Below are 11565 nucleotides of genomic sequence, written 5' to 3' on the forward strand. Positions count from 1 at the left end.
CAGATGCGGTCGTTGAAACGCCGGGTGGCCACAAGGGTCGACAAGGACGTGGCCGGGCCGGGTTCGGTGGCAACGTGAATGCTCCAGCCATCGCCCGCGCCCGTTGATCCCCCATTGCCACCAAACCTGGCTTCACTGCTCTTAAAGGCGCCAGGAGTCTCTGGCTTCGCATTGTGGTTGTGATGCTTCGGAGCGATCTGTGTGTTGTGATCGGTGCCTCTCTCTTTCGTGTTCTCCTTATCGCGCGCTTCGTCTCGATCTGCCTGGAAGCCAATGCACCAAAGGGGCAAGTCCATCAACCGACGCTCCCGGACTTTTTCTCGCACCCGCATCGCCATCGAAGGCCATTGATCCTGGCTCCGGGAGTGTTCGGAAAATTCTGATCTGCGGTGGTTGGGAGTTTGGGACGCTGGCTCTGGTTGCCTTGCCGTGACAAGGAGGCGCTCGCAAGAAGAAGAAGAAGAAGAAGAAGAAGTCTTGAGTTGCGCGCTTTTCGTGACTGTTCCACCACTGAGATTGTTCTTGTCTCTGTCGCAATCATGGCGGTCAATAGTAAGTCCTCGGCCTTGCCACTCGACTTTCCCGTGATAGTTGAGTCTTCTTTGCTTGGTTGCGGATCTCTGGATTATTGAAGTAGCTTTGGCTGTCTTAATTGAGGGACTCGGCCCGGCTGATTTGTGATTTTCGTTTGTTCTTGGTATGTGCCACGAAGTGGTTCTTTGTGTTGAGAGGAGATGGAGCTGCGTGAATGATGCTGAAATTGTTGTTTCGGGCCACAGTCTTAGCATTTAATCTCGCATGTGCTATTTGAGACAATGGGCATGAGTTACAGTACCTACTTGACATTGAGTTGTTGTCGTTCTTGTCGCGTGGAAATAATGGTAGTGTTGTACGTTTCGTTCCCGAAAGTTCGCTTCCAAGGGTCCATCAATTTGAAAAAATTGCTAGGGTCAGTTCTTGGAAATGACTATCACTTCTAATGGTTTCACTATCTCTGTTATGTACAATGTTAGATCTGGATTAAATATCTCATTTCGATGGCTTTCCATGCAGCCGAGCGTTCTCTTCAATCAACTTACTGGAAGGAGCATTCTGTGGAGCCTAGCGTTGAGGCAATGATGCTTGATTCGCAGGCCTCCAAACTCGATAAAGAAGAACGACCCGAGGTACTTGCGGGTCATCATCATCTATCTCAGACCTTGGCTGAAGCTTCTGTTTTCATTCTAAACTCAGACTGTGTGCAATCCTGTGGATGAGGTAGAGCTGGAGAGGGACTTGCACTTTGATTTTGAATCTTTTTGTGCTATTGTCGTTGCTTTCGCAAGCCCGCAATTGTTACTGCACTGATTGGTCTGATCCTCGCAGATTTTGTCGCTGTTGCCGCCATATGAAAACAAGGATGTCATGGAGCTCGGAGCAGGCATTGGTCGGTTTACTGGTGAGCTTGCAAAGCATGCAGGTCATGTGCTTGCCATGGATTTCATGGAGAATCTCATCAAGAAGGTAATGAAAACGCTTATGGACTCTAAAATTTTGTGCAGATCCTACGTTACGTTAGTATTATTACTTCTTGAAATTACTAGATCTGATAATTGTAGTTTTTTCACGATTAAAGGAGACTGATGAGTTGATAATCCTCATGCAGAACGAGGATGTGAACGGTCACTACAACAACATCGATTTCAAATGTGCGGATGTGACCTCTCCAGACCTGAATATTGCAGCAGGTTCTGCGGATCTCGTGTTTTCAAATTGGCTTCTCATGTACTTGTCTGACGAAGAGGTTAAAGGCTTAGCATCACGCGTTATGGAGTGGCTCAGGCCTGGAGGATACATTTTCTTCAGAGAATCCTGCTTCCACCAGTCAGGAGATCACAAGCGAAAGAACAATCCTACTCACTACCGTCAACCCAACGAGTACACGAACGTAAGTTGGATTACCGTTCTCTACGAAGTTCGTCTGTCTCACTTAGGAATTATCTTTGTAATAGCTGCTTTTTCCAATCAAAAATTTGATTTTGTATATTGCATGTACTGCAGATCTTCCAGCAGGCCTACATCGAAGAGGATGGGTCCTATTTCAGGTTTGAAATGGTCGGATGCAAATGTGTCGGCACATACGTGCGAAATAAGAGAAATCAAAACCAGGTGTGTTGGTTATGGAGGAAAGTTCAGTCGGATGGACCTGAGAGCGAGTGTTTCCAGAAGTTTTTGGACACCCAACAGTACACGTCAACTGGAATCCTGCGTTACGAGCGTATTTTTGGAGAAGGATTTGTTAGCACGGGTGGAATCGGTGAGTATTGGAGTCTACATTTCTATTTTCTCTGGGATGTGCCAAGATGCTCTAATCTTAAATCCCTATTGACACTGTTAACTGATTACTGTTACGGATACTTCTGCTTCAGAAACCACGAAAGCTTTTGTAAGTATGCTGGACTTGAAGCCAGGACAGCGTGTCCTTGACGTTGGATGTGGGATCGGAGGTGGTGATTTCTACATGGCCGAAGAATATGATGCTGAAGTTGTTGGCATCGACCTGTCCTTAAATATGATTTCGTTTGCTCTTGAACGATCGATCGGCAGAAAATGTGCAGTCGAGTTTGAAGTTGGGGATTGCACCAAGATTAATTACCCTCACGCATCTTTTGATGTCATCTACAGTCGTGATACCATTCTACACATTCAAGTAAAGTTCTGCCCATTATTTGGTTTTGCTTGGCTGCAGATGTCCAGTGTTTGCCGTCGGTTTTGAGCCCTTTACCGTGGTCATTGTCAAATCCCCATAAAACTAACGTGATCGTGGATTACAGGATAAACCTGCGCTTTTTCAACGGTTTTATAAATGGTTGAAGCCTGGAGGTCGGGTGCTTATCAGTGACTACTGTAGAGCTCCACAAACTCCGTCGGCGGAGTTCGCTGCATACATTCAGCAGAGGGGTTATGATCTCCATAGCGTTCAGAAGTACGGAGAGGTAAGAATCGGCAGCTGAAGCTATTAGTACTGTGATTTTCCTGCAGTCTCAGCATATTTCAGATCTTCGAGACATTTTCTGACGAAATCATCCTTGTAACGCAGATGCTGGAAGATGCCGGTTTTGTGGAAGTGGTCGCAGAGGACCGCACGGATCAGGTATGCGATTGGAAATTTCACTAAAAACAGGCTGATACAAGAATAGAAATGTTGTAACTTATTCTAAATCTCTGAACTGTTGAATCGCAGTTCATTGAAGTGTTACAGAGGGAGCTAGCCACCACTGAAGCAGGTCGTGACCAGTTCATCAACGATTTCTCCGAGGTAATGACGCACTATTGATTTAGATATTGTCGTTTATTTCTGTTTTTGTAACTTGTATTATATGTTACAATAATAATCTTACAATGTCACGGTCGTGCGATATGCGCTTATGCAGGAGGATTATAACTACATTGTGAGCGGATGGAAGAGTAAGCTGAAGCGCTGTTCGAATGACGAACAGAAGTGGGGACTCTTCATAGCCTACAAGGCATTATGATCTTGAAATTATTTCGGATATAGATAAAACAGCATTGTTGGAATAGTTCACACTTGAGAGTCTGTTTTGTCTTCTTATAAATAAACATCGATACTATTCACCCACTTATATCGGTTATATGTACTCAATGGTCACACCTACACTCCCTTCAATTAATAGAACATTAACCTATGTACTTAAATACAGTGTGTGCACAGTACGCTATTTACATATATAACTCTTCACCATAATCACCTTTGTGCCACATTATCTTTAGATGGATTATACGCGATACGTATAATCAATCTAAAAATCTCTAATAATCACTAATTGCAAATGCAATAAAGACAAGATATTATATGATAAACTCCTTCGCTACAAATTGGCACATCCTTGTTACATTATGCAACATATTCTTCATTTATTCTTCTCCTTCACCACCTTTTCAACTTAACACGATCGTTACTACATTGCATACCTCTGCACTGAAGAAAATGCTAATAATTGATTGCTTCAATAATCATCCACTATTAGCTGTTCACGATGAAAACAAACCATTGTATCAAAATGCGCGTGACTTTTACTTATCTCGAACATGTATGGAACTATTCAGAAGCTTAATACACAAGTATCACGTGAACTTCTGGAATTTAATGTACCGAATTTTTGAGGAACACAAAACTTATAGAATAACTTTAAATTCAACTAGTTAACAAAAATCTGGTTGCCTGTAGGCTGCACACTACATATCATCCTCCTCTGAAAGACTATTGAACGCAAATGGCTTAAATTTATAACCATCGCCTTGGTAAAACTTATTCTGAAACTCCACCCAGTGAAGACGCAGAGCATGAAGGAAGGCACTGAGTGTTTCCATGAGCAGCAGTACACCAAAAGTTACAAATGTAAATACAATCAAACCAATAAGCCTGATAACTGGGTTTGAGTACCTGCAATATTCAAACAACGTTTTAATTCTCTGATATTCATAAAAGCACCAACTCAAGCGTTTCTAGATGTTCTGAATAAGCTTTTGCCCAGTAATAGCTTCATTTCATCATGATGCAGAGGATAAATTACGTTCCTTTTGTACTCAAGGAAACGACATAATACAATATATGGTTGAGGAGCTTACCCCCAGGCAAACATGAGGACTCGTTCATAGAACACCGCAGAAAGTTGTGCATGAGCAAGGCTGCAAGCACAAAGACCAAGAACAGATGAGTCGATAGATTATGTGAAATTCTTTGCTAGTGATCAGTTTAAAAGTCAGATGGAGAATTAAGGATTATGTCATTCATACTAACTTAAGCTGTAATCATGTGGTCCTCGTTTCTCAGTCCACTAATAAGCTGTGCTCAGTACCTGAGTGCCCAGAGTCGCAGATAGGACGCAGTGTTGGACACCGCACCCAACACAAACTCAATGGTGTGAATCATTTGGTGCACAAGTACTTCACTAAACTCAAATTCTTCTTCGTCATGATCACTATCTACCTCTGCCTCAGATGCAGAGGAATCGGACCGCCTCAAAGCTCCATAAGTTGCACCCCTCATTTTCTGTTAATTACACACAAAATATCATTAAGCATATTAATCTGACTAATGCAGTCTCTCATGACATGATTAATAGGGACAGACCAGATGACACGCTAACATGTTTCACTCTCCATGGATGCTCAAGTATTCCAAAAGTTGGTTATAAACTAAGCGCAGGATAATCATCTCCTGATCAACTGCTTTACGGCAAAACTTCAGACATAAACGTATACACGACTGCTACATTAGAGGGACCTTCTGTGAAAGAAAAATCGAGAGGTAGTAGGTTGCACCTGGATATGCTGGTTTCGCAAAATCAAGGGTTTCGGGAACAGCATCCAGGGGACAGCAACCAGGGCAATTAATAGCAGGATAATCTGCGACAAGAGCAATTACAGTCAGCAACGCATATGAAGAACTCATCTGTGGATATGACCTACAAATCTGGAAGTTTAAAATCATTATCAATCTGATCGATGAAGTTAGTTGACAAGTTGAGATCATAAGCTCAATAAAAAATTTCCACAAGTTCAACTTTCGTACCTGAACATAAGTTTGACCTGAGAAGAGCTGGTTCTCTCCAAGATCCTCAGTGGGACTGAGGAACATGTAAATCATGACATGGTAAAGATCGGGCTTGCTCCCTTGGCACCACTTCAGAACGATAAGGAATGAAAGATACCCAAAGAGCGCATTGAGGAACAACAGCTGTGGAATAAACTGATACCTGCGTACATTTCATTAAATAGAACTCATGTTAACAGCTAGGCATTAATATCTAGATGTGATGAATCGATAATGTTATTCTACGTTACCCTCACTGGTATTGTTTGGAGGCCCTTGAATCCAAAAAAAGAAACAAAGAAATGCTAGAAAAGTGGTTACATAAACTTACCAAACATCAAGAGCACTGCAAAAGTATTTGGCATTGAAGTAACTTAATAGAATGCCCAAGTTCATCTGAGAAATCCCTAACAGAATTGACATCTTCATCTTCAATGAGTTGGTGAAAGGAAGCTCTGAACGGGACCCATGCCAGATAGGATCCACCCCAAATGCGTACGGCTCGTATGACCATTTCTCCACTCCTGAAGTAGTAGCCGACCTAAAATCAAACAATACATAACAACTTGGTAAGTATAGGTTAACCATGAATGTATCTAAAAAGCACATTATGTTGGTAACAAGCATAAGAGAACTTTAAGAAGGGCGTACAAGTATTCGTGACGTGCACATGTATTAAGCTTGCTTCTCAAACTAACTCAACGGCTAAAAAGAAGTCAATATGAGGAAAGAAGCTTACGGGCAATTTTCAATAGAAAATTGTGGATCGGGACACCGATAGGCAGATCCCCCAAAAAAACCGAACGGAACTGAGAAGAACTCGTTATATATGAAACCAGTGTAAATAGAGAAAATAGCCATCAGAAGAATTACATAACGACCTCCATACGCCATCTCCATGATGTCGCCGAGTTTCTGCAACAGTATCATAAAATTTAATTTTTAGCATGTAAGTTTTAAGGAATCTTAAATTTCACTTATAGTTTGAACATGAACAGAAATATAAGCATCTACTGGCTGTAAAAGTCTCCACAAAACAAAAATATACCTGCTTTCCGAGATTCTTTTCATTCAGCACGAGATAAAGCGCTCCCAATAATAGACAAATACCATGACCCCAATCACCAAACATTACCGCAAACAGGAAGGGGAATGTTATGATAGTAAAACATCCAGGGTTTGCTTCCTGATATCGTCCTACACTGCACATGTAGAATTTCACCTTGTCAGTTGAGTGTGGAGAAAAAAATCATCCAATGCTACAATTCCTTACCAGCTAGATAGAGCCACCATAGATGAGGCAGCATTCACATGTCAGACTAACATTGGTGTGTGAACACTGACCCATAAGCTTCCACAATCTCTTGAAATGCATTGGTGAACTTGTTAGTTTCAAAGTAGCTGGGCGGAGACTCCTTCATACGAAAAACTCGAAAAATCGTATTAACTTGAGAATTACTGTCATATGCGGCTCTTTGGAGAGCATCTTGTATCTGCACCCATCAAACCAAAATTAATCCAACAGCCAAGACAAGCAAACACGAGCTCCGTTGAAGTGAATCATATATAGGTTGCAACATGGCACTCGTGGTAAAAAAATCAGTATACTTATACTAAAGAAAGATGATTTCACCTTGGGCTTCGCAGAGACAGGGCACCAGCCCTCAGCAACCAGGCACTTACGTGTAACATCAATGCTCAACATATTGAGCGTGTGATAGGCTGCCTTATCTCGTCTCACCTAAGAATAAAAAAATAAAATGACATTAAGTCGGGATAGGATAAGAGAATAACTGACGTAAAAGTAATCCACCGTAGATATGTGTTTTTTAAATTGAGTCTTCAGAACTGAAACCAAATATCCCAATGTATTCCAATACCTGATAATTACTACTGCAGCGCTATAAGCGAATTCAACCCTGTAGCTCACCGTAATGGTCCACCGTTCAAGGTTGAATCCGATGTTGTTAAAAATATTGTGTCTGTGGTGATTACCAGCATCAAGCGTGTTTTGTAGCTCACTCAACCTTGTTTCAACCTGTAAAAGTACAAATCTCAATCATCCAGAATTCATTTGAGCAATTACCAAGCACTGCAACAATATAAACACTAAATCAAATATTGAGCTCACATATGCCAGTAGAAAAACAACGGGACACAGTTTGCGTCACAACTGCGCCTGTACTCAGGTTTCAAGTAAGCCTTTGCATTCACAAAATGTAAAAAGCTCCAAGAGGTTGGAGTGATCGTAAAAGGAAAATCATATTTTGAGCTGTAGCACTACGACATTCAAATCACACTTTCCTAAAAAAGGGAAAATAGATGAACTGCAGGATTTGGTATTTCACGAGAAATCCTTAATTGAATTATCACAAAACACACATTCATAGCTTATAATTTAGTACCTCAGACTTCATCTGCCACTGCTTGTTTGGGTCCTCAGGGAAGGGATAGCGATTGGCCCCAAAAGCCTCACAGATTTTGACAACCTTGGATTTGGCACGCTCTCCAGAAAAGAACACAACAAAGACCGTTTTCTCTGTCTGTATTTGACCAGTTCCACAAGTCAGATGGAAAGAACATCATCTCTGATCTTTATATAAAAGCCTACTACTATAATTGACTTATTACAAAACACAATAGCGTGAAACACTAATAAGGATTTTGTTGGAATTTCTGATCACAGCAAACAATGATGCTTTTCACATTTCCAGCTCTAATTGACAATTACCAGCCAGCACTGACCTCCTCACCAGTGGCTGGATCTATAGTAGTGCCTTCGATTGGGGCTTGTTTCAGAAACATATTCCCTCGGGTAGCTCGGAAAAGAATGCGCTCAAAAGAAGCTGCTTTGGCCTTAGGAACCACACCTGAGATAAAGCCCAACCTGGCTGCTTTCGAAGGCTCAGTCTGCATCTCCTGTGAGAAGCACTCACTCTCCTTAGATAAAGATGCAACAAAAGATGATAAAATGAAAGGCCAACAGCATAAGGAAGGTTTATAATAGAAGACAATATATTTTAATACCCATACCAACACTACAATACATCCATGTAATAAACAAAGAGCACTGCACCTGTTCCTGTAGAAGTGGTCGATCAATAGATTCTTCTATTGAAGACTCATTCTCAGCATCTGCTCTTTGCTGTTGCACAGTACTTGCTGTATTCCTCGCGGAACTGAAGAAGGCACCAGCCTACCCACACAGAAAAAGGTGAACAGTTCAGCTTTCATGGATAAAACCATCTAAACGAAATGGCAAATGGGCCACATACAAATCCTAAACAAGATTTAAAAAATAATAAAAAAATAAAAAAAATAAAACTCTTGTATCTCCACACGACCCAAGGAATCGTATTCGATAAGACATAACAAAGGAAAAAATCCCGCCTAGTCTTCATCATCACACCCGACCAGTCAGTGCAGCACCAGCCAATAGAAAAGAGAAAATTCTAAGTTTTGGCGCTTATTTATGCTTTTCTAATGCGCAATTCTACTAGTTATTGAGTTCAGGTTTATTACCTTGTCAAGCACCAACTGAAACTCCACGAGTTCACTGTGAGCGCGTTGAAGTTTATCCGTGTTGGCATTTATCTCTAACAACTCAGCCTCAAGTTCCGTAAGTTTTATTTCTAATTCATCTAAATCAACACTTTTGTCTACCATGGGTCTCTGTGCAGGTGTTTGACCAGCTTTAGCAATTTGGTCGTGAAAATATCGTAGCTTTCTTGCCATCTCTCCACATCGCTTCACCTAATAACACACATCTTGAGGTTAAAAAACTAACATGCAAAAGGTATCAAGGGTGGGGAAATGCAGCCCAAAGGAAAGTGTACGAGGGAAAGGGAAATCAACGAATTCCTAACAAACATTTTCAGAGGTGTCGAGAATCCTCACCTGATTAGCATAAGTTCGCTGAAATGGGCTTTTGTCAGGATTCAACTGCCATCAGAAACACCAGACACGGGTGAGAAGAAATCAAGGTATACTCTCCCATAAAATAATAGAAGATGCACATTTGAAGTTTAAGATTAGAGCACCAGAGAGAAACCACTCGGATTTTCACTCATTGTCGTTCAAAGCACAATTTCGCACCAAGCTTCTCCAATTCCTTGCACATTATTTAAACTACTAATTACCTATTCACTCGAACTTGAATTAAGGTATCAAGGATCTAGAATACAATCGACTAAGAGCCATCAACATCACCAACAATATTTTTTACATAGAGATGTGGTGATAACAAACGGGAATGGCAACAACGGGACCACGAAAAGTAAAGTATCACCCCTAAGTTTAATTACTTCTAGCAAAGCATAAAATCCGGCTGCGTTCACTATTCGCTGCAGGTCATGCCAGAATTGTCATCCCTAACAAGCCATGCTCAGATTCCGGCTCCAACAACAGAGCGAAGGTGTCAAAAGTGAGGAACACAAAAAAAATTGTCACCATGTCTTGGACTTACGGTGTTGATGTGCAATTCAAAATCCTAGACCTAGAATCACATGAGTCGCCCATGCAACCTGACATCCTGCAGTAGCTAGTTGACATAATCAAGTTGTGAGACTTCCGAGAAAAAAATATATATTATTCTATTGATTGCAGAGCATACGCTAGGTTCACAACGATTCTAGACGCAAGTGACTATTGTTGCCGAAGTATCTGCATTTGGCTGTACAAACTACTTCCTCGTATCCAATCACCGTAATCACATAGATAGACAGCAGTAGCATCAGCAAGTTAAAAATTGACGCTCCCATTCATCTGACGCCCCACGTCATCTCTGAATACACGTCCGTAATTGTTCACCATTCGAATTACTATGCAAAATCATAGACCGAAGCGAAGTTGTATAAAAATCTAGACCGAGTGCACCAAGTGGACTTGCCGATGACCTACCCTGAAAAGCCATTTAACCGGCCGGCTGCTGCTGGAGGGCATAGACACACCCGAAGTGATTAGACACACCAAGGTTTAAGCATACTCACATCTTTAAACTGGAGCAATCCAAGCTCTCCCAAGTAGATGACAGTATCATGAGCCGATTCCGCCGGAATGATGAGCTGCACGAGGGACATCTCCTCCGATCGGAACAGATCCATGGCCACCATTTTCGTCGACCGCAGACCCGAACCCTCGTGACTGCAATCCAATTACCCTCAAAAAGAGAAAAAATCGCCTCAAAAACCTAATCTCCTGAATCCTGATGTAAGCTTGCGCAAGCTGGCGATCTCCAACAGCAGAAAATTATGAAATCAATCTGAACCAACTCCGTCCAGAGAAACTCACGAGTCCAACAACATTGCGGACAGAAATAAGAAAAAAAAGAAAAAGGATCAAATTCGAGGTTGGAAGACTTCAACCAAGAGGAAGGGAAGGAGCGAAATGCAAGCGGAGACGGGCCATGCAGACCCTAACGAGAGCGATTGAAGCAAAGCATGAGCTGGGCAAGCGCGAGTGGCAGAGCCCAAGCAAAACCACGGACAGCGTGCTTACAAAAACACTCCAAGGCCCAGCGAAGACGACGAGACGGGTCGGTCGGGCCGGGTCTGTGTCCCTACCCGGCGCACGCTGGCGCGGCCAACTATGCTCACGGAATGTTCCATTGCGTTCCCAATGAGGCGCACGACGTTCTCAATGACGGTGATTGATTGTCAATTTTTCCCTGGCCCATTCGTGAGCCGTTAGTTTCGGAACAATAAAAATGAATTCCATAATGTTTGATTAAAAAAAAAAAAAAAAAAAAAAATCCTTTTTTAAAAATTTAAGTTGTTGCTTCTTGTCTTGATTTTTTATTTTTTCTTGAATTTTACCACGGATTTTTTAAAAATATGATTTATTGAAACTGTAGCTTATTTCTTTAGATAAAAATATATGTGTGTTGTTATTGAAGTATAAACTAAATTAGGTATTATTGTCATTAGTATTATTTTTCTTGTTTTATATCTATAGATACCTGACAGGAAAGA

General features: G+C 41.6%; 2 protein-coding genes across 4 annotated transcripts; one reads left to right on the forward strand and one right to left on the reverse strand.

The window, feature by feature from the left end:
- The first annotated feature begins 181 nt into the window (after positions 1–181).
- LOC112280978 (phosphoethanolamine N-methyltransferase) lies at positions 182–3623 on the forward strand. 2 transcript variants are annotated; one of them, XM_024516991.3, is made up of 10 exons: positions 182–552; positions 1054–1166; positions 1366–1503; positions 1646–1927; positions 2041–2296; positions 2409–2689; positions 2814–2975; positions 3080–3133; positions 3224–3298; positions 3414–3623. In XM_024516991.3, exons 1-10 carry the CDS (start codon positions 540–542, stop codon positions 3513–3515), a joined length of 1476 nt encoding a protein of 491 aa, XP_024372759.1. In that variant the 5' UTR covers positions 182–539; the 3' UTR covers positions 3516–3623. The 2 variants fall into 2 exon arrangements, with proteins under 2 accessions (XP_024372759.1, XP_024372758.1); XM_024516990.1 differs by lacking the exon at positions 182–552 and having other exon boundaries at positions 1023–1166.
- A 428-nt stretch (positions 3624–4051) lies between these two features.
- On the reverse strand, positions 4052–11108 carry LOC112280977 (V-type proton ATPase subunit a2). Of its 2 annotated transcripts, none has more exons than XM_024516988.3 (17): positions 10585–11108; positions 9494–9538; positions 9119–9349; positions 8673–8792; positions 8342–8515; positions 8002–8139; positions 7527–7634; positions 7230–7337; positions 6941–7089; positions 6645–6798; positions 6336–6511; positions 5928–6137; positions 5576–5759; positions 5326–5409; positions 4860–5053; positions 4630–4689; positions 4052–4444 (listed from the first exon to the last, which is right to left on the reverse strand). In XM_024516988.3, exons 1-17 carry the CDS (start codon positions 10705–10707, stop codon positions 4237–4239), a joined length of 2466 nt encoding a protein of 821 aa, XP_024372756.1. In that variant the 5' UTR covers positions 10708–11108; the 3' UTR covers positions 4052–4236. The 2 variants fall into 2 exon arrangements, with proteins under 2 accessions (XP_024372756.1, XP_024372757.1); XM_024516989.3 differs by having other exon boundaries at positions 8342–8506; positions 10585–11094.
- Between the last annotated feature and the right edge of the window lie 457 nt (positions 11109–11565).

This window comes from Physcomitrium patens, chromosome 4, assembly GCF_059467195.1.
Source record: "Physcomitrium patens ecotype Gransden chromosome 4, ASM5946719v1, whole genome shotgun sequence".
Classification (NCBI taxonomy): Eukaryota; Viridiplantae; Streptophyta; class Bryopsida; order Funariales; family Funariaceae; genus Physcomitrium; species Physcomitrium patens.